Source organism: Xenopus tropicalis, chromosome 1 (assembly GCF_000004195.4).
Source record: "Xenopus tropicalis strain Nigerian chromosome 1, UCB_Xtro_10.0, whole genome shotgun sequence".
Lineage (NCBI taxonomy): Eukaryota > Metazoa > Chordata > Amphibia > Anura > Pipidae > Xenopus > Xenopus tropicalis.
The window spans coordinates 206,067,995-206,094,506 of NC_030677.2; the positions used below are offsets into that span (position 1 = coordinate 206,067,995).

A 26,512-nucleotide genomic window follows, 5' to 3' on the forward strand; every position below is an offset into this window, starting at 1 on the left:
GTTACTCCTTGTAGATTGTAAGCTCTTTTGGGCAGGGCTCTCTTCCCCTCCTGTATCGGTTACTGATTGCTTTATATGTTACTCCTTGTAGAGTGTAAGCTCTTTTGGGCAGGGCTCTCTTCCCCTCTTGTATCGGTTACTGATTGCTTTATATGTTACTCCTTGTAGAGTGTAAGCTCTTTTGGGCAGGGCTCTCTTCCCCTCCTGTATCGGTTATTGATTGCTTTATATGTTACTCCTTGTAGAGTGTAAGCTCTTTTGGGCAGGGCTCTCTTCCCCTCTTGTATCGGTTATTGGTTGCTTTATATGTTACTCCTTGTAGAGTGTAAGCTCTTTTGGGCAGGGCTCTCTTCCCCTCTTGTATCGGTTATTGGTTGCTTTATATGTTACTCCTTGTAGAGTGTAAGCTCTTTTGGGCAGGGCTCTCTTCCCCTCCTGTATCGGTTATTGATTGCTTTATATGTTACTCCTTGTAGAGTGTAAGCTCTTTTGGGCAGGGCTCTCTTCACCTCTTGTATCGGTTACTGATTGCTTTATATGTTACTCCTTGTAGAGTGTAAGCTCTTTTGGGCAGGGCTCTCTTCCCCTCCTGTATCGGTTACTGGTTGCTTTATATGTTACTCTGTATGCCCAATGTATGAAACCCACTTATTGTACAGCGCTGCGGGATATGGCGCTTTATAAATAAATGTTAATAATAATTGTATTTTCTTTAATTTGTCAAAAAAAACCCAAATAAACAGTTTTTGGGTGAACTTCCCCTTTAATGTGATTTTAATAGAATATAGTGAAAGTGCCTGGAAGTCCTGGTGACTTGATACTCTGGTTCAGCAGGATTTATCTGCCCGAATGGCAAGGCTTCTCCTGATTTATTTGCCCCAGAATAGGTGAAGGGGTTAATGATGAGATCAAAGCCCCGACAGATGTAGGTGGTCCCCACGGCAGCAGCTGGCCTCCTCTATTTACCGATGTCTGCTTTCCCATAGACCCCCTCTCCTTTCTCCCACACACTGATCATTACAGAGTTGCCATTTGGGTGTGTGGGAGGGTGGGCAGAGATAGCGGCAAGGCCTCCATGCACTCATGAAAACAAACCCCCCCCCCTCCCTCCGCCGGATCATTCCACTCAGTGACTCTGCCCTGTCATCTGATCACCAAAGCAGAACCACAGAGATTCAAACCACATGCAGACAATTATGTATCCAGTTAAACAGATAAAAAGGGAAAGGGTGGGGATGTGGGGAGGGGGTCACATCGTCCTCAAATGAGACAGAAAATTCCCTTCCTGCAGCTGAAATAATGACCGGCAACTAGAAACACCATTTACTGGTAATGGCCCCGTGGCTGCCGTGGCTTCTCCAGAGAGTGGGATAATTGTAGGAGGGTCGGCAATATCTTTTCCCTCTTTCCCTATGTATCCGGCATTATACTGTATAAAGGGGTTGTTAACTTTTAGTATGACGTAGAGAGTGATATTCTGAGACAATTTGCAATTGGTCTTCATTTTTTATTATTTTTGGTTTTGTAATTATTTCACTTTTTGTTCAGCAGCTCTCCAGTTTGGAATTTCATCAGCTATCTGGTTGCTAGGGCCCAAATGACCTTAGCGACCAGGCATTGGTTTGAATGAGAGACTGATATATTTATAGGAGAGGGTCTAAACGAAAGAAAAGTATTAAAAAGTAACAATAATAATGAAATTGTAGCCTCACAGAGCAATCGTTTTTGGCTGCCGGGGTCAGTGACCCCTGTTTGAAAGCTGGAAAGAGTCAGAAGAAGAAAGCAAATAATTTAAAAACAATAAAAAATAAATAATGAAGACCAATTGAAATGTTGGTAAGAATTGGCCATGCTACGATGCACACTGTGTGCCCAGAACACTCCTTCTCTGTATATTTGTATTTATACATATGGGTAGGGGGTGCCATAGTGTTTCCCTTAGACAGTACAGTATGGGGGTACAGCTTATTGTGTGCCCAGAACATTCCTTCTCTGTATATTTGTATTTATACATATGGATAGGGGGTGCCATAGTGTTTCCCTTAGACAGTACAGTATGGGGGTACAGCTTATTGTGTGCCCAGAACATTCCTTCTCTGTATATTTGTATTTATACATATGGGTAGGAGGTGCCATAGTGTTTCCCTTAGACAGTACAGTATGGGGGTACAGCTTATTGTGTGCCCAGAACATTCCTTCTCTGTATATTTGTATTTATACATATGGGTAGGAGGTGCCATAGTGTTTCCCTTAGACAGTACAGTATGGGGGTACAGCTTATTGTGTGCCCAGAACATTCCTTCTCTGTATATTTGTATTTATACATATGGGTAGGAGGTGCCATAGTGTTTCCCTTAGACAGTACAGTATGGGGGTACAGCTTATTGTGTGCCCAGAACATTCCTTCTCTGTATATTTGTATTTATACATATGGGTAGGAGGTGCCATAGTGTTTCCCTTAGACAGTACAGTATGGGGGTACAGCTTATTGTGTGCCCAGAACATTCCTTCTCTGTATATTTGTATTTATACATATGGGTAGGAGGTGCCATAGTGTTTCCCTTAGACAGTACAGTATGGGGGTACAGCTTATTGTGTGCCCAGAACATTCCTTCTCTGTATATTTGTATTTATACATATGGGTAGGGGGTGCCATAGTGTTTCCCTTAGACTTTGGCTCACAGTAGAAGCATAATGAGATCATTTGGGGAGCAGATACTTGGGTAATGTTACCTGGACCCAGAATTTACTCACCTGTATCTTTCATTCCCTTTCAGGAAGACACATGAGAACATGGCCAGCACGGAGGATGATCTAATTGGTATTCCGTTCCCCAATCACAGCAGTGAGGTTCTGTGTGGACTCAACGCCCAGAGACAAGATGGCCTCCTCTGTGATGTCATCCTTATCGTCCAGGAACAGGAGTACAGGACGCACCGGTCAGTCTTAGCCGCCTGCAGCCAGTATTTTAAGAAGCTCTTTACCGCGGGCTCGTTATTAGATCAGCCCTACATATATGAGATTGACTTTGTAGAGCCCGACGCGTTTTCAGCCATATTGGAATTTGCCTACACATCCACTCTGACCATCACCGCGTCCAACGTTAAACACATCTTGGACGCGGCCGAGATGCTGGAGATTCAGTGCATCATCAACGTATGTTTGGAGATTTTAGAGACGCCCAGAGACGGGGAAGAGGACAACGAAAAGGAAGAAGATGAGGATGATGACGATGACGACGATGAAGAAGAAACAAAAGACTTCATGAATGAGGAGAACCAGACTGATATCCAGGAATCCAGCTGTCACCAAAGCCCCCCGACCTCAGAGCAGCTGGAGGGGCACTATGAATCGCAGAAGGACCTCCCAACGCATTTCTCATCCATGACCAACTCTACCGGCCAGAGCGCTATAAAGGATTTCTCCATTGAATCGTTACTAAGTGAAAACCTGTACCCCAAAAGTAACATGGCGGAGAGAAGGCCAACTATTTCTCATTTTCTACCGGGCTTCTTCCCCCACCTTTGGAACGGCGACTTAGGGGCCTTTGCCCAACTCCAAGAGCAACCGGAAGACAACGGGCCCTTGGATCTTGTGATCAAAAACAGAAAGATTAAGGAGGAGAAGCAGGACGAGCTCCCTGCACCCCCTTTCCCCAATGATTTTTTCAAGGAGGTGTTTGCGGCCCATCCGGGCAGCCACTTTGGGCAGATTAAGGCAGAAATGGACTACAGCGCTTATCTCAGCTTCCTCAGCGCGGCGCATCTGGGAATGTTTCCCCCGTGGCCTTTGGAGGAAGAGAGAAAACTAAAGCCAAAGGCGTCGCAGCAATGTCCCATCTGCCACAAAGTCATCATGGGGGCGGGGAAACTGCCCCGGCACATGAGAACCCACACGGGAGAGAAGCCATACATGTGCAACATCTGCGAGGTCCGCTTCACTAGGTGAGTCTATTGGAGTGGTCACGTGATTGGTGGGTCACGCCACTTCTCTCTGAGCCACCGGCATCACTGCATTTGGGCTTTCATTTAAAGCAACAGTTCAGTGTAAAAATGAAAGTGGGTAAAATGGACAGACTGTGCAAAATAATATAATTTGTTAGGAACAAATGAAATCTATAAAGGCTGCAGTGGGCAGATGTCTAACATAATAGCCAGAACACTACTTCCTGCTTTCAGCTCTCTAAGCTGTTAGGGACTGTCAGAACACTACTTCCTGCTTTCAGCTCTCTAAGCTGTCAGGGACTGCATCGGCTCGTAGATGCGGTCCCTGAACCGACTTTGCCTATATCCGTTGTTATAATAACTGACTCCGGCACACATCCTGCATGTAGAGAGACAGCAAGACCTAACTATCAATTAACACCTGACTCCAACACCTGCAGAATGAAGAGAGACAGATACCGAGAAAAGTAACTCGATTATTTCGTAAACAGTGCAGATTTTTTTTTAAATTATATTTAGGAAATTTCTTATTTCAGTGAGATGATGTTTATATTACATTTACAATTTTGCAAAAAATCACATTCTCACCTAGTGAGTGGGAAATAGTGCTCGAGACTATTAAACAATGCAGCAGTCTCCATAGGCTCCTTAGGGCTAATGCTGGTAAGCGAGACCTAGCTGCTACTCTCCCACCTCAAGCCACTAACCCAACTGGCCAATGAGCATTTAGAGTTCACTGGTCTAGTGCTATTAACATAATGAGAGCAAGCCAGCGATTGGTTGCTGTGGGACGCATGTTACCCTTGGTAATATATAATCCCAAAGGGGCACATTTTGTTTGGTGTATCTATCAGTTTCTTCCCATTGGTGAATGCATCCGAATTGAAAATTCTGGTTAAAAATCACCATGTCCAGCTGCCGGTACATCTCTACCCTGTAGCCCTAACTATCCATGGTACTACCCATAATGCTCATGGAAATGATTACTACATACATACAGTTAATCACAGCAGCAAAGCGTCTGTGTAGATTAGGCCTAAAGTAACCCAATAATAATAAGTAAGGCTATATAATGGGAGTAAGGCTAGGTACAGTAAACATCTGCTGCCACCTAGTGGTACAAACAGGAAGGCTGCTGTTCTACAATAGCGATGCCCCAATATGTCATTCTAACAGTTTAATACACCCACATTCTATTCATTCCTTATTCATTATAGGTTTTGAACTATTTGCCTTCTAACTCTTTGCAGCTTTCAAATGGGGGTCACTGACCCCGGCAGCCAAAAACGATTACTCTGTGAGGCTCCAGTTTTACTGTTACTTTTTATAACTTTTTTTTTCTATTCAGGCCCCTCTCCTATTCATATATCAGTCTCTTGTTCAAGTCACTCCCTGGTTGCTAGGGTCCAAACTGGAGAGCTGCTGAATAATTATTATATAATTAAAAAACGACAAATAATAAAAATGAAGACCAATCACAAGTTGTCTCAGAATATTACTCTCTACATCTTACTAATAGTCAACTCACCCCTTTAAATAATAGTCTGAGACAATTTGCAATTGGTCTTCATTTTTTATTATTTGCAGTTTTTTTTAGTTATTTCATTTTCGGTTCAGGAGCTCTCCAGTTTGGGGTTTCAGCACCTGTTTGGTTGCTAGGGTCTAGGTTATCTTAGCAACCAGGGAGCAGTTTGGATGAGAGACTGGTATATGAATAGGAGACGGGCTGAATAGTAAAGAAAGTTACAAAAAGTAACAATAACAATAAAACTAGAGCCTCACAGAGCAATAGTCTTTTGGCTGCCGGGGTCAGTGACCCCCATATAAAAACTGCAAAGAGTTGGAAGAAGAAGTCAAATAATTCAAAAAGTACAACAAATAAATACTAAAGACCAATTGAAAAGTTGCTTAGAAGTGGCCATTCTATAACATACTAAAAGTTAACTTAAATTTGACCCCCCCATTAAAGGGGACATTTACTAACCTGTGTCTTTTTTCGGGTTGGGATTTTTGATGCTGAAAAAGTCACAATTTATTTGCGTTTGACCCATTGAGGTCACGTACAAGTCAATGGCAGATGTCCCTTCCCTGGAAAATTTTTATTTGCTTCAAAGTTTTAGAGTTTTTTTGATTTTTGACACTAATTTTTGTGCGACAATTTGAAAAAGTCTCTATGATTTTTTCCCTCCGGTGCTTTTTTTGATAAACTCATAACTCGAAATTCTGACTTTAACTTAATTATGACTTTTTAAAGTCATAAATATGAGTTTAAAAGCCAAAATATTTTTAAATTCATCAAAGTCAGTTTTTTAGTGCTTTTCTGTACTTGTGCATACAGAGCAACATAGCAGGGGGGGCTGACAAAAGACACCAAACTCACGCACATAATGGCTCATTTACTATGGGAAAAAGCACTGAGGGAAGCAGCAGCCCATACACTTGGGGGCAGATTTAGTAAAATTCTAACCTTTCTATGTATTTTCATACCAGTTTGCATTACTGAGCTGTACTGGGCACAGGGTACAGGGCTGGGCAGGCTACACGGCCCCCTTCCTTCTACTGTCGCTACTGCTGTGTGACTCCTACAATGACTGGGCAGGGATGTACCCCCCCGCCCCCCCAAATATACAGCGCTGCCAGGGGAACAGTATTGCTGGGTAGGACCATACCGACTCTCACACCACAATGCCCTGCCATGTTGTTCCGCTGTACAGCAGCCGCCTATGGGGCCCCACTCCGTGCCCATCCCCTCGGGCCCATACACAGCTGTGGGAGAGACACAACACTGGCAGTGGGACGATGGGGCCCCGTAACACTCAGTGCCCATCCCCTCGGGCCCCTACACAGCTGTGGGAGAGACACAACACTGGCAGTGGGACGATGGGGGCCCGTAACACTCAGTGCCCATCCCCTCGGGCCCCGTAACACTCAGTGCCCATCCCCTCGGGCCCCTACACAGCTGTGGGAGAGACACAACACTGGCAGTGGGACGATGGGGCCCCGTAACACTCAGTGCCAGGATATACGTATGTTTATCTTTATTTATATACGTGCCGGTAACCTTGATGGGACATATCAGCAGTACAGTAAATAAAGCCCGTTCCCACACTGCCCGACCCTGATGGAGTTCAGTTCCCATATCTGCCCCCGGGTCCCGCCATCCTCCCACTTTGTCCTTCACTTCTTTTCCTGTTCCAATCAGCCCTGATGCCTCTGCTAGACTCAACTGCCACCCCCGCCAGTCTGCCCATCCCCTGCCAGATGCATGGAAAGGTCTGCCCCTGTGACTTATTGCCTCCTTATACCCCCCCCCCCAGGAGCTGGATGGTCTGATCCCAACTTTACGCACTGTTTGTTACCTGAGCCTCCAAATATCTCTGTACCCCCATATTCTGTCTGCCTAACCCCTAGTCCCAAGGCAAATCCAGTCTGTGGGGTTGCCCCTGCCCCCCCCCCCCCAAGTTATGTATGGGAGGGGCTGTTTCCAAGGATTGTAAAATGGGCAAAATACTGTGCCATCAGAACGCCATTGTAACTGAATTTTAGCCTTTTTTTGTTATCTGCTATATACTAAAGGTGGCCATACATGGTGCCATCTGCGATATTGGGCTTATTTGAATTAAAACGACAGAAGACAATGTGGTCCCTGATCCAATGGCAAAATCAAACCTGCCCGATTGGGATGTGGCCAATTTCAGCAACAGCCCTTCCTATTTGAAGGGATACTGCCACGATTTTTACACAGCAAATAATTGCCTCTACCATTTAAACTTTTATTCTTGAACCGACAAATGTATTTGTAGCTGTAATATTGGTGTGTAGGCGCCATCTCAGTGCCTTGTGCCTGAGTCTGAGCTTTCAGCCAGCGCTACACATTAGACCTGCTTTCAGCTAACCTATTGTTTCTCCTACTCCCATGTAACTGGAGGAGTCCCAAGCCGGACTTGGATTTCTTACTATTGAGTGCTGTTCTGATACCTACTGGGAGCTGCTATCTTGCTCCCTTCCCATTGTTCTGCTGATTGGCTGCTGGGGGTGAGGGGGGGATATCACTCCAACTTGCAGCGCAGCAGTAAAGTGTGCCTGAGTCTGAGCTTTCAGCCAGCGCTACACATTAGAACTGCTTTCAGCTAACCTATTGTTTCTCCTACTCCCATGTAACTGGAGGAGTCCCAAGCCGGACTTGGATTTCTTACTATTGAGTGCTATTCTGATATCTACTGGGAGCTGCTATCTTGCTCCCTTCCCATTGTTCTGCTGATCGGCTGCTGGGGGGGAGGGGGGGATATCACTCCAACTTGCAGCGCAGCAGTAAAGTGTGCCTGAGTCTGAGCTTTCAGCCAGCGCTACACATTAGAACTGCTTTTAGCTAACCTATTGTTTCTCCTACTCCCATGTAACTGGAGGAGTCCCAAGTTGGACTTGGATTTCTTACTATTGAGTGCTATTCTGATACCTACTGGGAGCTGCTATCTTGCCCCCTTCCCATTGTTCTGCTGATCGGCTGCTGGGGGTGAGGGGGGGGATATCACTCCAACTTGCAGCGCAGCAGTAAAGTGTGCCTGAGTCTGAGCTTTCAGAAGGAGCCAGCGCTACACATTAGAACTGCTTTCAGCTAACCTATTGTTTCTCCTACTCCCATGTAACTGGAGGAGTCCCAAGCCGGACTTGGATTTCTTACTATTGAGTGCTATTCTGATACCTACTGGGAGCTGCTATCTTGCTCCCTTCCCATTGTTCTGCTGATCGGCTCCTGGGGGGGGAGGGGGATATCACTCCAACTTGCAGCGCAGCAGTAAAGTGTGACTGTTGCAACGCAGGATTCTGCTCTATTAACTGATGGGTTTAGGAAAAAACATGTTTTCCCCTGACAGTATTCTTTTAATGGTGGTCAGTGGGTCATGGATTGGGTTATGGAAAAGACGGTTGTGGGTCAGGTCGGGTTGCGGGTCAAGGTCTTCAAAATTGGTTCTGCGCGGGACTTTATTGTCTCTTGTGGAGTTAGAATAGGAGGGCTATGGGAAGGGGTACTTGCCAGCTGGACACAATGGAGGCTTAGGCAAGACTGAAAGTGAAAGATGAGAATAACCAAGCCATTTGTATGTTTCTCTTGCAGGCAGGACAAGCTGAAGATCCACATGCGGAAACACACGGGGGAGCGGCCGTACCTGTGCATTCACTGCAACGCCAAGTTTGTCCACAACTACGACCTCAAAAACCACATGCGCATCCACACGGGCGTGCGTCCGTACCAGTGCGAGTTCTGCTACAAGAGCTTCACGCGCTCCGACCACCTTCACCGCCACATCAAGAGACAGAGCTGTCGCATGTCCAGGCCCCGGAGAGGGAGGAAGCCGGCGGCATGGAGAACGGCGAGTCTCATGTTTGCCCGCAACAACCGCCAGGAGGATAAGAATTTCATGGTGATGCCCCCCGGTCTGGACGGGACCATGTGCGTCCCGGGGCCCAGCCAAAAGCGCTTTATGGGGGAGGCCAGGGGCATGATCAACCTGCACGACTTGGAGAGCCAGTTTGAAGACTCCCAAATGAAACTGTTAGAAAAGGCCCGTTTGGAGTCGGAACGGAACGGCGGACTCTTTGCGTATCCGTTACCCCGCGGCGAGACCCTCTCTCCGAGCCAGTTCCTGGTTGGTGGGAACCCTTGGGACCTGTCGTACAACCGCGCGTCGGAAACAGTCAACAGCTACAGTAAAGCTTTGTAACAAGGGCCAAGCGCCAATGTACTGTGTAGCCTACGGAATGTTTTATAGCTATCTAGATATTTCTGCAACACAAATCCTCTCCAAAGAGTGAGTGCACACTCACATGTCAGTATAATACTGATATACGTACCTATGGCACTCAGACCCATATATGCATGTACAGTTTTCTCCCCACCCCCCTTTCATTAAGACGTGGGGCTGCAGGCACGAATAGGTTAATTTATTATACAGTATGTCACTATCTGAAGCCCCTCTATAAACAGAGAGAGGAAAACTGAACCTTTACCAATTTGCTGGTCCTCATTGGTTTACATGTAATTCATCTGAATCCTCCAAGGGAAATGTAATGCTCACTCGCATTAGTACGCACAGGATTAAAGGGGAAGTTAACCTTAGGATGGACTTGTAATATAAGCTGTAAAAGCGGTGTATTATGTTTTCTTCTCTGATTTATTTCTGACCAATGCCAGGTAAGGAAAAGGCGCAGCAATGCTGTCTGTCTGTACCGGGTCGGTAAGCCCAATGACCAGATATTTATTGATGATCATTTTATTTGTTATTTTTGTATTTAGGTCCCATCTATCGTCTATCACTCACACTACTGCCTGGTTGGTAGGGAAGGTGGAACCTTAGCAACCAGACAGAAGTGGAAATGTCAAACTAAAAAGCTGCAAACCAAAAAACAGAAAAACCCCAAAACACAGCAAAAACCCACCTGTTGCTCAATGGCTGGGAACAGAACTACCTACATCATACTCAATACGTGCTAAGGGGAATATCGCAAGTTTGGCCCACAGTTAACAGATAATGCAAAGAGGGTTCAAATTCAATTAAAAAAGGGGTTAATTTATAAACACAAGGGCCAGGAGCAAAAATACACGCAATACTGAGCATTCATTGATGATATTCACAAAGGTGTTTGGGTCTATATGTGCTACTTTGCAGGAACGGTCCAACAGAACCAGAGGGCAGTGGTCCCAGATGTTGGTGGGAATGCAGTGATTTGCAGTTCTACATGACTTGGAGGACAATGGGGGGCTAATCCATGAGCTTAGATGGCCACAGCCAAGCTGGAAGAGTAATAGTTTGAGAGCCACCGCCATCCCATGTTACTGAGAATCACCAATCACGTCGATCTTTGCCCGAATTGGCCATCCAATGATATGGCTCCTGTGCCAACAATTATAATAGGGGCCTATGCAGACCTGTTTTGAATGGACCAACTCAATTGGGTGATGTGTTCCTAGTCCAACAGGGTTTTTATATATATATATATATAGCCCCTTCCGCAGGCCAATAACGAATCAGCCTAGAGGAGCCAAGTCAGCAGCTAATATCGGCCTGTGTATAAGGTTGCCACCTTTCTTAAACAATAATACCGTACAGGGAATAGGGGAGAGTGGGCGGGTCAGCAATGGGCAGGGTTATGATGTAAAATGGGTGGGGTAATAGCATGAAGGGTCAGAATTGTGACATAAAAGGGGCGGGGCAATTATGTGTTTGGGAAGGCACCAGACATATGGGGCTAGAGTCCCTTAAGGTGTCCATACACGTGAAGATCCGCTCGCTTGGCGAGGTCACCAAGCGAGCGGATCTTCTCCTGATATCCCCATCTATGGGTGGGCGATATCAGGGAAAATGTAGGCCAAAAGATCAAATTAGAATGGCGGCAATGGGGCAGTCGGTTCGGGGACGGCATCAACGAGCCGATGGGGTCCCCGATCCAACTAAATCTTTTAACCTGCCCGATCGATATCTGGCCGATTTCAGGACATGCCCCTCGTTCCTGCCCCTACACGGGCCAATAAGCTGCTGAATTGGTCTAAGGGATCGATATCAGCAGCTACAATCGGCCCGTGTATGGGCACCTTTAGACTGATTTGGCAGCTTATCTGCCCGTGTATGGGCACAAACAACGAGCCTGATGTCGATCGGGCAGGTTTAAAAATTTTGTCGGATCGGGGACCATATTGGCTCGTTGATGAGGTCCCCAAACTGACTGTGCCTATACCCGTTGCCCTGGGGACCAAACGACCAAATTAGCCTGAATTAGCCCGATATCGCCCACCCATACGAGGGGATATTGGGAGAAGATCCACTCACTTGGCGGATCTTAGTGTTTATGGCCACCTTTAGACAGACAAGATTCTACTTCTGGCCAGATCTTAGTGTGTATGGCCACCTTTAGACAGACAAGATTCTACTTCTGGGCGGTTCTTAGTGTGTATGGCCACCTTTAGACAGACAAGATTCTACTTCTGGGCGGTTCTTAGTGTGTATGGCCACCTTTAGACAGACAAGATTCTACTTCTGGGCGGTTCTTAGTGTGTATGGCCACCTTTAGACAGACAAGATTCTACTTCTGGGCGGTTCTTAGTGTGTATGGCCACCTTTAGACAGACAAGATTCTACTTCTGGGCGGTTCTTAGTGTGTATGGCCACCTTTAGACAGACAAGATTCTACTTCTGGGCGGTTCTTAGTGTTTATGGCCACCTTTAGACAGACAAGATTCTACTTCTGGCCAGATCTTAGTGTGTATGGCTACCTTTAGACAGACAAGATTCTACTTCTGGGAGGTTCTTAGTGTGTATGGCCACCTTTAGACAGACAAGATTCTACTTCTGGGCGGTTCTTAGTGTGTATGGCCACCTTTAGACAGACAAGATTCTACTTCTGGGCGGTTCTTAGTGTGTATGGCCACCTTTAGACAGACAAGATTCTACTTCTGGGCGGTTCTTAGTGTGTATGGCCACCTTTAGACAGACAAGATTCTACTTCTGGGCGGTTCTTAGTGTGTATGGCCACCTTTAGACAGACAAGATTCTACTTCTGGGCGGTTCTTAGTGTGTATGGCCACCTATAGACAGACAAGATTCTACTTCTGGCTGGATCTTAGTGTGTATGGCCACCTTTAGACAAGATTCTACTTCTAATCCAAAGTGACCAAAGTGGAATAGGGGGAAAGAGGGGGCAAGATTAAGACATTTCGGATATTTATTGTGTTTTGCAGCAGGCAGGGCGAATTTTGTACAAGGAGCCAATGGGATTCTAGTTCCAGAATACAAAAAGTAATTGTGCAAAGTTACCTAAACTCATCTACGGACCCTTCTGTGTATCTAAAGCCCTAACAGACATGTTTCATGGTGCCTGACTGATCCTCAATGACTTAAACTCAATGAGCGCTTCAGAGCTTGCAAACTACAGTGGCCCGGCGGGGACAGACCTGCAGCCTGGTATGGGAACCATGTTAACGTAGGGCATTTCCTGTCCCATTCTCAGCTTTGTACATACACGGCCGGTACTTCCTTTTTCTTTTTGTGTTTCCTGTGCATACAGTTGGGAAAGGTTTCTAATTAGCCAAAGAGGGAGAGTGCTGTACGGCATCAAGGACTTGGAACCAATGTTCGACTGGTTGATGAAAATCATTCCAAATTATTTTTCTATTTATAATAATTTTTATGTGTCGGCTCTCTGTAAAAATATATAGAAATAATAAAGAAAAAAAGTCTGCCTTAGTGATTAATAGGAAACCCGTGGTCTCTTATTGGGGGTTTATTACTGTCATTCACACACATGTACAGGTATGGGACCTGTTATCCAGAATCCTCGGGACCCTAAGTCTACTAAAAAATGATTTCAACATTAAATTAATCCAATAGGGTTGTTCTTCCCCCAATAAGGGGTAATTATATCTTAGTTGGGATCAAGTACAGGTACTGTTTTATTATTACAGAGAAAAGGGAATCATTTAACCATTAAATAAACCCAATAGGGCTGTTCTGCCCCAATAAGGGGTAATTATATCTTAGTTGGGATCAAGTACAGGTACTGTTTTATTATTACAGAGAAAAGGGAATCATTTAACCATTAAATAAACCCAATAGGGCTGTTCTGCCCCCAATAAGGGGTAATTATATCTTAGTTGGGATCAAGTACAGGTACTGTTTTATTATTACAGAGAAAAGGGAATCATTTAACCATGAAATAAACCCAATAGGGCTGTTCTGCCCCCAATAAGGGGTAATTATATCTTAGTTGGGATCAAGTACAGGTACTGTTTTATTATTACAGAGAAAAGGGAATCATTTAACCATTAAATAAACCCAATAGGGCTGTTCTGCCCCCAATAAGGGGTAATTATTTCTTAGTTGGGATCAAGTACAGGTACTGTTTTATTATTACAGAGAAAAGGGAATCATTTAACCATTAAATAAACCCAATAGGGCTGTTCTGCCCCAATAAGGGGTAATTATATCTTAGTTGGGATCAAGTACAGGTACTGTTTTATTATTACAGAGAAAAGGGAATCATTTAACCATTAAATAAACCCAATAGGGCTGTTCTGCCCCCAATAAGGGGTAATTATATCTTAGTTGGGATCAAGTACAGGTACTGTTTTATTATTACAGAGAAAAGGGAATCATTTAACCATTAAATAAACCCAATAGGGCTGTTCTGCCCCCAATAAGGGGTAATTATATCTTAGTTGGGATCAAGTACAGGTACTGTTTTATTATTACAGAGAAAAGGGAATCATTTAACCATTAAATAAACCCAATAGGGCTGTTCTGCCCCCAATAAGGGGTAATTATATCTTAGTTGGGATCAAGTACAGGTACTGTTTTATTATTACAGAGAAAAGGGAATCATTTAACCATGAAATAAACCCAATAGGGCTGTTCTGCCCCCAATAAGGGGTAATTATATCTTAGTTGGGATCAAGTACAGGTACTGTTTTATTATTACAGAGAAAAGGGAATCATTTAACCATTAAATAAACCCAATAGGGCTGTTCTGCCCCCAATAAGGGGTAATTATATCTTAGTTGGGATCAAGTACAGGTACTGTTTTATTATTACAGAGAAAAGGGAATCATTTAACCATTAAATAAACCCAATAGGGCTGTTCTGCCCCAATAAGGGGTAATTATATCTTAGTTGGGATCAAGTACAGGTACTGTTTTATTATTACAGAGAAAAGGGAATCATTTAACCATGAAATAAACCCAATAGGGCTGTTCTGCCCCAATAAGGGGTAATTATATCTTAGTTGGGATCAAGTACAGGTACTGTTTTATTATTACAGAGAAAAGGGAATACCCCAACCATGAAATAAATCCTCACACGACTGATAAAAGAATTTTTGTGACATTTTGGAACATCAGAAATGTATGTATGTATGTATGTATGTATAACTTTATTTATAAAGCGCCACAAGGACACGCAGCGCTGTACAGTCTTACAATATACAAAATTACACACAGGGAGGGCAAGTGTTATAATAAATAAATACAATAAATACATATATATATAGTGCCATGTGGTATGAGACACAGTAGGAAGGAGGTCCCTGCCCCGCAGAGCTTACAGTCTAAGTGGTTGGGTAACATACAGGCACAAACTGGAAGGTAAGAGTGCACCAGGTATGGGCATTTGCCCTTAAAGGAGAATGCAAGTCAAAATGTAAAAAGCACACTGCCCGATAGCCCTCCTATTGTTTAGTAAAAACGCCACACTTTTGGCTCACCTAATCAATATTTACTCACTCACACTTACTTCATATTTTCTAGAACAGGCAGCCATCTCTAAAAAGGTATTCTCCCTTCCTTTCCCTCCTTGCTTCATACTGCACATGTGTTTCATTCCCTCCCCCCGCCCCCCCTCTGCCAGATCCGCTTCTGATTGGCTGGTGGGCATGTGTAGCTCAGAACAGGATCAAGTTACACACATGCTCAGAAAGTAGGAAGGCTGCCGCTGGCACCTACAGGAAGGGGAGAGAGATTTCAGTGATGTCACTGTAGGCTTCACACTGCTGTAGGCTGCCAGCACCATATCTCAGAGAAGCAAGCAGGGATCTGGGAATTTAGATATGCAGTAAGTACTTAAAAAGAATGCCTTTAGATTTACTTTTAATTTATATTAACCTTTCATTGTCCTTTAAGCGCAGGACTGGGCAAAATAATGTTTTAGTGCCCCAGAAGGTAACAGCTGAGCTTTTCCTTAAAGAGAGTGGGTGAGTGTTCCCTACGGAGGGATTCAGGGATAGGGTTCCAGAGGGAAGGAGCAGCAAGATAGAAAGGTTTAAGACGAGAGAGCGCAGTGGGTGTGGATGGTGTAAAGAGACGGAGGCTCTGAGAGGAGCGGAGGAGACGACCAGGAACATGTAGGGAGACCAGTGAGGGAATGTAGTGAGGAGCAGAGAGACCAGTGAGGGAATGTAGTGAGGAGCAGGGAGACCAGTGAGTGAATGTAGTGAGGAGCAGGGAGACCAGTGAGGGAATGTAGTGAGGAGCAGGGAGACCAGTGAGGGAATGTAGTGAGGAGCAGGGAGACCAGTGAGAGAATGTAGTGAGGAGCAGGGAGACCAGTGAGGGAATGTAGTGAGGAGCAGGGAGACCAGTGAGGGAATGTAGTGAGGAGCAGGGAGACCAGTGAGTGAATGTAGTGAGGAGCAGGGAGACCAGTGAGGGAATGTAGTGAGGAGCAGGGAGACCAGTGAGGGAATGTAGTGAGGAGCAGGGAGACCAGTGAGAGAATGTAGTGAGGAGCAGGGAGACCAGTGAGGGAATGTAGTGAGGAGCAGGGAGACCAGTGAGGGAATGTAGTGAGGAGCAGGGAGACCAGTGAGGGAATGTAGTGAGGAGCAAGGAGACCAGTGAGGGAATGTAGTGAGGAGCAGGGAGACCAGTGAGGGAATGTAGTGAGGGGCAGGGAGACCAGTGAGGGAATGTAGTGAGGAGCAGGGAGACCAGTGAGGGAATGTAGTGAGGGGCAGGGAGACCAGTGAGAGAATGTAGTGAGGAGCAGGGAGACCAGTGAGGAAATGTAGTGAGGGGCAGGGAGACCAGTGAGAGAATGTAGTGAGGAGCAGGGAGACCAGTGAGGGAATGTAGTGAGGGGCAGGGAGACCAGTGAGAAAATGTAGTGAGGAGCAGGGAGACCAGTGAGGGAATGTAGTGAGGAGCAGGGAGACCAGTGAGAGAATGCAGTGAGGAGCAGGGAGATCAGTGAGGGAATGTAGTGAGTAGCAGGGAGACCAGTGAGGGAATGTAGTGAGGAGCAGGGAGACCAGTGAGGGAATGTAGTGAGGAGCAGAGAGACCAGTGAGGGAATGTAGTGAGGAGCAGAGAGACCAGTGAGGGAATGTAGTGAGGAGCAGGGAGACCAGTGAGGGAATGTAGTGAGGAGCAGGGAGACCAGTGAGGGAATGTAGTGAGGAGCAGGGAGACCAGTGAGAGAATGTAGTGAGGAGCAGGGAGACCAGTGAGGGAATGTAGTGAGGAGCAGGGAGACCAGTGAGGGAATGTAGTGAGGAGCAGGGAGACCAGTGAGTGAATGTAGTGAGGAGCAGGGAGACCAGTGAGGGAATGTAGTGAGGAGCAGGGAGACCAGTGAGGGAATGTAGTGAGGAGCAGGGAGACCAGTGAGAGAATGTAGTGAGGAGCAGGGAGACCAGTGAGGGAATGTAGTGAGGAGCAGGGAGACCAGTGAGGGAATGTAGTGAGGAGCAGGGAGACCAGTAAGGGAATGTAGTGAGGAGCAAGGAGACCAGTGAGGGAATGTAGTGAGGAGCAGGGAGACCAGTGAGGGAATGTAGTGAGGGGCAGGGAGACCAGTGAGGGAATGTAGTGAGGAGCAGGGAGACCAGTGAGGGAATGTAGTGAGGGGCAGGGAGACCAGTGAGAGAATGTAGTGAGGAGCAGGGAGACCAGTGAGGAAATGTAGTGAGGGGCAGGGAGACCAGTGAGAGAATGTAGTGAGGAGCAGGGAGACCAGTGAGGGAATGTAGTGAGGGGCAGGGAGACCAGTGAGAAAATGTAGTGAGGAGCAGGGAGACCAGTGAGGGAATGTAGTGAGGAGCAGGGAGACCAGTGAGGGAATGTAGTGAGGAGCAGGGAGACCAGTGAGGGAATGTAGTGAGGAGCAGGGAGACCAGTGAGGGAATGTAGTGAGGAGCAGGGAGACCAGTGAGGGAATGTAGTGAGGGGCAGGGAGACCAGTGAGGGAATGTAGTGAGGAGCAGGGAGACCAGTGAGGGAATGTAGTGAGGAGCAGGGAGACCAGTGAGGGAATGTAGTGAGGAGCAGGGAGATCAGTGAGAGAATGCAGTGAGGAGCAGGGAGATCAGTGAGGGAATGTAGTGAGTAGCAGGGAGACCAGTGAGGGAATGTAGTGAGGAGCAGGGAGACCAGTGAGGGAATGTAGTGAGGAGCAGAGAGACCAGTGAGGGAATGTAGTGAGGAGCAGAGAGACCAGTGAGGGAATGTAGTGAGGAGCAGGGAGACCAGTGAGGGAATGTAGTAAGGAGCAGGGAGACCAGTGAGGGAATGTAGTGAGGAGCAGGGAGATCAGTGAGAGAATGTAGTGAGGAGCAGGGAGACCAGTGAGAGAATGTAGTGAGGAGCAGGGAGACCAGTGAGGGAATGTAGTGAGGAGCAGGGAGATCAGTGAGAGAATGTAGTGAGGAGCAGGGAGACCAGTGAGGGAATGTAGTGAGGAGCAGGGAGACCAGTGAGGGAATGTAGTGAGGAGCAGGGAGACCAGTGAGGGAATGTAGTGAGGAGCAGAGAGACCAGTGAGGGAATGTAGTGAGGAGCAGAGAGACCAGTGAGGGAATGTAGTGAGGAGCAGGGAGACCAGTGAGGGAATGTAGTGAGGAGCAGGGAGACCAGTGAGGGAATGTAGTGAGGGGCAGGGAGACCAGTGAGGGAATGTAGTGAGGAGCAGGGAGACCAGTGAGGGAATGTAGTGAGGAGCAGGGAGACCAGTGAGGGAATGTAGTGAGGAGCAAAGTGACCAGTGAGGGAATGTAGTGAGGAGCAGGGAGACCAGTGAGGGAATGTAGTGAGGATCAGGGAGACCAGTGAGGGAATGTAGTGAGGAGCAGGGAGACCAGTGAGGGAATGTAGTGAGGAGCAGGGAGACCAGTGAGGGAATGTAGTGAGGAGCAGGGAGACCAGTGAGGGAATGTAGTGAGGAGCAGGGAGACCAGTGAGGGAATGTAGTGAGGAGCAGAGAGACCAGTGAGGGAATGTAGTGAGGAGCAGAGAGACCAGTGAGGGAATGTAGTGAGGAGCAGGGAGACCAGTGAGGGAATGTAGTAAGGAGCAGGGAGACCAGTGAGGGAATGTAGTGAGGAGCAGGGAGATCAGTGAGAGAATGTAGTGAGGAGCAGGGAGACCAGTGAGAGAATGTAGTGAGGAGCAGGGAGACCAGTGAGGGAATGTAGTGAGGAGCAGGGAGATCAGTGAGAGAATGTAGTGAGGAGCAGGGAGACCAGTGAGGGAATGTAGTGAGGAGCAGGGAGACCAGTGAGGGAATGTAGTGAGGAGCAGGGAAGACCAGTGAGGGAATGTAGTGAGGAGCAGAGAGACCAGTGAGGGAATGTAGTGAGGAGCAGAGAGACCAGTGAGGGAATGTAGTGAGGAGCAGGGAGACCAGTGAGGGAATGTAGTGAGGAGCAGGGAGACCAGTGAGGGAATGTAGTGAGGGGCAGGGAGACCAGTGAGGGAATGTAGTGAGGAGCAGGGAGACCAGTGAGGGAATGTAGTGAGGAGCAGGGAGACCAGTGAGGGAATGTAGTGAGGAGCAAAGTGACCAGTGAGGGAATGTAGTGAGGAGCAGGGAGACCAGTGAGGGAATGTAGTGAGGATCAGGGAGACCAGTGAGGGAATGTAGTGAGGAGCAGGGAGACCAGTGAGGGAATGTAGTGAGGAGCAGGGAGACCAGTGAGGGAATGTAGTGAGGAGCAGGGAGACCAGTGAGGGAATGTAGTGAGGAGCAGGGAGACCAGTGAGGGAATGTAGTGAGGAGCAGGGAGATCAGTGAGAGAATGCAGTGAGGAGCAGGGAGATCAGTGAGGGAATGTAGTGAGTAGCAGGGAGACCAGTGAGGGAATGTAGTGAGGAGCAGGGAGACCAGTGAGGGAATGTAGTGAGGAGCAGAGAGACCAGTGAGGGAATGTAGTGAGGAGCAGAGAGACCAGTGAGGGAATGTAGTGAGGAGCAGGGAGACCAGTGAGGGAATGTAGTGAGGAGCAGGGAGACCAGTGAGGGAATGTAGTGAGGGGCAGGGAGACCAGTGAGGGAATGTAGTGAGGAGCAGGGAGACCAGTGAGGGAATGTAGTGAGGAGCAGGGAGACCAGTGAGGGAATGTAGTGAGGAGCAAAGTGACCAGTGAGGGAATGTAGTGAGGAGCAGGGAGACCAGTGAGGGAATGTAGTGAGGATCAGGGAGACCAGTGAGGGAATGTAGTGAGGAGCAGGGAGACCAGTGAGGGAATGTAGTGAGGAGCAGGGAGACCAGTGAGGGAATGTAGTGAGGAGCAGGGAGACCAGTGAGGGAATGTAGTGAGGAGCAGAGAGACCAGTGAGGGAATGTAGTGAGGAGCAGAGAGACCAGTGAGGGAATGTAGTGAGGAGCAGAGAGACCAGTGAGGGAATGTAGTGAGGAGCAGGGAGACCAGTGAGGGAATGTAGTGAGGAGCAGGGAGACCAGTGAGGGAATGTAGTGAGGAGCAGAAAGACCAGTGAGGGAATGTAGTGAGGAGCAGAGGAGGGAAGGGCTGTGAATGTTAGCAGAAGTAGTCTGTAAGCTCCTTTGCTTAACAGGCAGCCATGCTAGAGAGCTTAATTGAGGCTGAGCAGAGTTTAAAATGGATTGCAGGGGAGATCATTGTGGTTACTCCGAATTTTTTTCAGTCATGATTTTAACCACCCGAAAACCGTGGTTTCATGAATGGGCCCCTTAGAGACACCCCCAATGTTTTCTTTTTTACAAATTACTAAAACACCCAACAGAACTCATTTGCACATTAACCCCTCAAACTCACATTTTTGCCCCCAAATGGAAGCAACTATAAGTAAGTATACATTTCCACGCTTATATTTGGGGGCAAAGATGTGATTTCTTAAGATTCTATCACATTGTATTTTGTCCCACCAATCCCAATTAAACCCAATGCTTATTACTTTTGGGGGGACTACAAATTCTTTTCCCTTTGTGAAACTATTCCTACCCCATAGCTCAGTTGTAGGCAGGGCTCTAGTAATGCTGCACACATTCTCAGCTCAGTCAATCATAAAAAAGCCCCAAGGAGGGCAAAAATGAGAAGATTTTGTGTAACATGTCCACCCAGGCCTGGACTGGCAATCTGTGGGTTCTGGCAAATGCCCACTTGTACCGCCCAGACCACTCCCTGTTCCACCCAGACCACTCCCTGTTCCACCCAGACCACTCCCTGTTCCACCCAGACCACACCCACTGTTTAATGCCCACACCAAGTATGGCAGATATAGGGACTGTAAGGCACATTTTACATACACGTAAAAGCAAAGTTGCTCCCAATAACCTGGAAATTGAAATGAAATTGGTATTAACCACACAGTTGAAACTATAACTCTCACACCTCAGATACATGTAGGGCTGCCCCTTGTTTTGTTATCATCAAGTACATTATTGTTACAGAAAGTAAAATGAGAAAAAAAGCTTTTTTAAATTAGCATCGCTGTATTTCAGAGCTTTCTGGATAACTGGTTTCTGTATAACAGATCCTTTGCCTTTAATGAAAGGCTTGGACTTACTGAAATCCAGCCAATAGCGTCATAGTGATGTAATAACTCTGCCCTGACATCATAACCAGGCCAGGCATTATTGTGTCTGCCTCTGATGTCATCATACACACCCCCAGCATCACTGCCCCGCCCCTGAATCCATCTGCCCCACCCCCTTTGTTTGGCTTTGCCCACAGCAAAGATGGCAACTCTAGATACAAGTAGTATGGGGCCAAGGGATTGGTCATAAGGCATTTCCCACAACACAACCCCAAACCGCCTGACCAGATACCCAGGCTCTAAGGGCAGCTGCTGTTCAATTGAACCAATTAAATTGAGATGGCATTGTCTGTGGCCCTGCATCCCAGGGGCCCTTGGGGGGAGGAGTAACTACAATTACAAAGAATTTAAAACACTGAATTCTTGTTTGTATCATCAGTATTTACATCATGGACGGGCAATCTGCCACTATTAAGGAAACTACAACTCCCAGAATCCTGCACAACCCCACCTTTTATCTAAGTTCCAATTAAGTTAAGAGGGCAGCAAACTGGCTTCATATTTCTTTATAGTAAACGAAAATATTAAACTCTATATGTAAAAGTTTCCACACCACAGTCATTTATATTCTACTAAACAGCTTCCCCGTTTCTGCGCAGGCGCACTCTTCCGCTTTCGATCGTCCCTCACCTGTCAATCACTCAGAAACCTTGAGAAGCCACGCCAAACCCGTCGCGCCGGAGTGGGCCGGCCCTCTCACTTCTCGCCACACCTTCAGATCTATACGCGACACACGTCACTCGGCCCAGTGGACGCCTTCAGCGAACGTAGATTGGGCGGAGCTCCAGTCCTATCAAATATAATTTAATAAAAATGACGTGAAGGGGGGGTGGTTTGAGGTGGAAGCGATTGACAGCACGTTGCTCCAATCAGCGTTCGCTTTATGCCTCCGGCCGCCAATAGGCCGTAGTGATTGACAAAGGAGGGCGGAGCCAGCGGCTGTGGCGAGGCTGAGGTTGGCCGGGTGAGAGAGCGGCGCGGTTCGGTGTGTGAGGAGCGGTGTGTGGGGGAGAGAAGGGGGACTAAGGATAACAATAATATATAGAGAAAGGGGAACAGGAACCCGGTGCCCGCTGGGGCTTTGGGGGCCGAGGCGCTAAGGGCCCGTCTGTATGAGCGGGGGCTTCCTCTGCCGCCATCTTGGTTCGGGGTCGTTGTTGCGTATTTCCCCCTCCTCCCTCCTGTCCAGTTAGGCCTGACCGGGCCGGGGAGCCGCCACATCTTCAGGTAATTGCACTTGCCGGCCTTTCGGCCTCTGTAGCGGGCGCTGAGCATGCTGGGAGTCGTAGTTCCACGATTGCTGGAGGCGGACGCGCTAGGGAGCTATTGGCCGGTCTGTAGTTTAAACGGAGAATAAACCCGAATGATAACTGTTCATTACTGTATAGATCAATAACCTCTGTCTTATAGCTGCTGGAGGATTATGGGAGTTGTAGTTCTGTAACAGCTGGCTGGATCCCTGGGAACATATGCTGCTGGGCTTCTGATCCCTATTCACCCATTTTCTCATATTTATGGGACTTTCTAAGTGCTCAGTTGTCAGTTCTTTCAGAATTTCTATAGTCAGAAATCAATGTCCTGTGTCTGTTCCATGGTCTGCACTTGGGCCTGGCCTTCTGATTGGCTGAGCCTGCTGGAGTTTGGTGCTGTTAAAAGTGGATCTACCCCCCCCAAATTCTAAGCAACTTTCCATTATACATTATTCATACTTTATTATTATAGAAACATGGTCTGTGCTTTGGTGTTCCTTCCAGCCTTGCGCGGCTGCCTTCTGCTGTGTTGCTTCGAAAGTCAGAACCTGCAGTGCAGAAGGGGGCAGACAAGTGCTGCGTTGAGTTGCAATTCTTCTTACAACTTTATGGGTGAAGACACACAGAGCTACTTAGTAGCAGCTACTTGTCACAGCTACTAAAGGCCAGAAAATCCCCTGCCATAGACAATACTGAGAATTGCCTCTGCTAAACCACACGTAGAGACAATTATCAGTAAATGATCAGCATTGTCTATTTTAGTAGCCGCAACAAGTAGCTGCTACTAGTAGCTCTGTGTGTCTTCAGCCTAAATCTATTGCGTTCCGTAATGACTGTACATTGGAGAGTTTTCTTTCTTTCTGTCTATTCTTTCTTAAGGCGAAGACACACAGAGCTACTTAGTAGCAGCTACTTGTCACGGCTGCTAACAGCCAGAAAATCCTCTGCCATAGACAATACTGAGAATTGCCTCTGCTAAACCACACGTAGAGACAATTATCAGTAAATGATCAGCATTGTCTATTTTAGTAGCCGCAACAAGTAGCTGCTACTAGTAGCTCTGTGTGTCTTCAGCCTAAATCTATTGCGTTCCGTAATGACTGTACATTGGAGAGTTTTCTTTCTTTCTGTCTATTCTTTCTTAAGGCGAAGACACACAGAGCTACTTAGTAGCAGCTACTTGTCACAGCTACAAAACGCCAGAAAATCCCCTGCCATAGACAATACTGAGAATTGCCTCTGCTAAACACACGTAGAGATAATTATCAGTAAATGATCAGCATTGTCTATTTTAGTAGCCGCAACAAGTAGCTGCTACTAGTAGCTCTGTGTGTCTTCACCCTAAATCTATTGCATTCTGTAATGACTGTACATTGAAGAGTTTTCTTTCTTTGTGTCTATTCTTTCTAAAGGTCCCCATACACTGGCAGATCTGCTCGCGTGGTGATGTCGCCAAGCGAGCGGATCTTCTCCCGATATCCCCACCTACAGGTGGGCGATATCGGGAGAATCCAGGCCCTGGGGCCAAATGATCAAATTTTAATGATGGGTATAGGTAAAGTCGATCTGGAGACCGCATCAACGAGCTGATGTGGTCCCCGATCCGACTAGATTTTCTAACCTGCCCGATTTCAGGCCAGATATTGGTCGGGCAGGCCTGTCCGAAGTGCCCATACACGGGCCGATTAGCTGCCGAATCGGTCTAAGGGACTGATATCAGCAGCTACTATCGGTCCGTGTATGGGGGCCTTAAAGACGAAGACACAAGGAGCTACTCAATAGCAGCTACTTGTCATGGCTACTAAACACCAGAAAATCCCCTGCCATAGACAATACTGAGAATTGCCTCTGCTAAAACACACGTAAAGACAATTATCAGTAAATGATCAGCATTGTCTATTTTAGTATCCGTGACAAGTAGCTGCTACTAGTAGCTCTATGTGTCTTCCCCCTTATGCTGCAGTTAGTCTGTTTATCATGCAATATAGCAGTTGTGTGATTAATGTCCACACATGGAATGAAAGAATCTAACCAAGATTTGATACATGTTGGCTATTTAAAAACCAAATATACATTGTTTCTTGGGTAACCACTATGATTCTGCTGCTTTTTAGACCAATGCTCATTAGAGAGGTGACATGCAGAATGGCTGCTTTTCCACTGTCTTAAATACATTTCCAGCAGATATGGCGCATAGGCTGTCAGCCTTAAGTGCACCCCAAAACTCTATACTCTATATCCCTTTACTCTAGGGATCAGGGCTATTGAGTTTAAATTGTGGGAATGATGCAGAACAGTTGCAGAGAATGACTGGCCTATTGACTTGCAATGACAGGAAAGTTACATACTTAGCTGACAAGAAATAGGTTTATTTACCCTTTATAAAGCCTGTATCTATGACACTTTCAGTAGCATGTACATATACTGAGTTGCTGGGGGGGGGGGGGGGGAACAGCAGTGGTCAAAACACTCCTGTTTTACTCACTATAAATCAGCTGTGATTTAGTAAGTGTGCTGTTAGTGTATTATTGTACCTGTGTGTGTGTTTGTGTGGCTTCCCAATATAGTTCATTTTGTCAACGTGTTACAGGCCTGTTTGCTTTTACTGTGGGGCTCAGTCTCCTGCTAATCACAACCTATTGTATCCCACCCCCCCTCCCCCAGCAGTGTTTACATTCCTGGCTGACCCTCCCCCTGGTGTTTTTGTGCAGTGATACAGACACCAGAGCTCCGAGCCCTTCCGCTTGCCGTACATCAGTGATTCACTGTGGCTATTTAGCCAGTTTGTTATTCGCAGACTTGTTATCGTGAAAGGGGTACATTTTTTTTTTTCCTCCAGCCACTTTTGATTGGGTGCAGATTTATGCACTGTATAGGTATGTGAATTTTTTAATTTGCTTTATCCTTCATGTAATACCGTAAATCCTTTTGAGGTGCTGTTTATGCATTATTTGCGTCAGTCTTTGCCCTGTTGAGCTAACAATCTATTGTCACACAACATGCTCTGGTCTCTTATCAGGAACCACAGGAGTACATAGAGAAACCCACACAGAGAGTAGCGGCACACTTGGCATTTCCACTAAATACAGGCCCAGTACTACTTTGTGCCATCTGTTGGCGTGAATGGAAAAGGTAATGGAAGGGTTCAGCTCATGCCAGTGTTAAGGTGCCCATACACGGGCCGATTCTAGCTGCCGATATTGGTCCCTTAGACCGACCTGGCAGCTTATCGGCCCGTGTATGGGCACTAACGTCGGGCCTGCCCGACCGATATCTGGCCTGAAATCGGGCAGGTTAAAAAATTTGTCTGGTTGGGGACCGCATCGTCTCGTTGATGCGGCCCCCAAACCGACTGCGCCTATACTCGTCATTCTAATTCTAATAAGCCCAATATTGCCTTTAGAATGATCTAGCAGGTTATCTGCCCGTGTATGAGCATGAACAATGGGCCTGCCAGATCTCGCCAAGCGAGATGATCTTACCGTGTATGGCCACCTTTAAGGTCCCCATACACGGGCTGATTGTAGCTGCCGATATCGGTCCCTTGGACAGATTTGGCAGCTTATTGGCCCGTGTAGGGGCAGAAACGAGGGCATGCCCGACCGATATCTGGCCAGATCAACCAGGTTAAAAGATTCAGTCGGATCGGGGACCGCATTGGCTCGTTGATGCGGTCCCCAAATCACCTGCTCCATTGCCGCCAATATAATTTGATCGTTTGGCCCCAGGGCCCCACACTCCCCGATATCGCCCACCCATAGGTGGGGATGTCGGGAGAAGGTCTGCTCGCTTGGCGATCTCGCCAAGTGAGCAAATCTTAACGTGTATGGGGGACCTTTAGGCCAATTCGTGCTCGTACACGGGCAGATAAGCTATCGAACAATGGGCCTGCCAGATCTTGCCAAGCGAGTGGATCTTACCGTGTATGGCCACCTTTAGGTGGCACGGAAGTATCCGTATAGGCCTACTAATGACTTATAATA

At 46.8% G+C, this 26,512-nt stretch overlaps 2 protein-coding genes across 7 annotated transcripts in view; both read left to right on the plus strand.

Moving 5' to 3' along the window:
• zbtb7c (zinc finger and BTB domain containing 7C) overlaps positions 1 to 11,274 on the plus strand; it is a 46,230-nt gene extending 34,956 nt beyond the window's left edge. For both annotated transcript variants that reach the window (XM_004910340.4, XM_004910338.4), the window contains exons 2-3: positions 2,778 to 3,944; positions 9,061 to 11,274. In XM_004910340.4, coding sequence (XP_004910397.1) covers positions 2,794 to 3,944; positions 9,061 to 9,667 — 1,758 coding nt within the window. In that variant the 5' untranslated portion in view covers positions 2,778 to 2,793 and the 3' untranslated portion in view covers positions 9,668 to 11,274. The remainder of the gene's footprint in view (positions 1 to 2,777; positions 3,945 to 9,060) is intronic.
• A 10,857-nt stretch (positions 11,275 to 22,131) lies between these two features.
• smad2 (SMAD family member 2) overlaps positions 22,132 to 26,512 on the plus strand; it is a 36,422-nt gene continuing 32,041 nt past the window's right edge. The window contains exon 1 of one of the 5 annotated variants that reach the window (XM_012960860.3): positions 22,132 to 22,243. The gene's annotated coding sequence lies outside the window, so the exon portion shown is untranslated. 5 annotated transcript variants of the gene reach the window in all.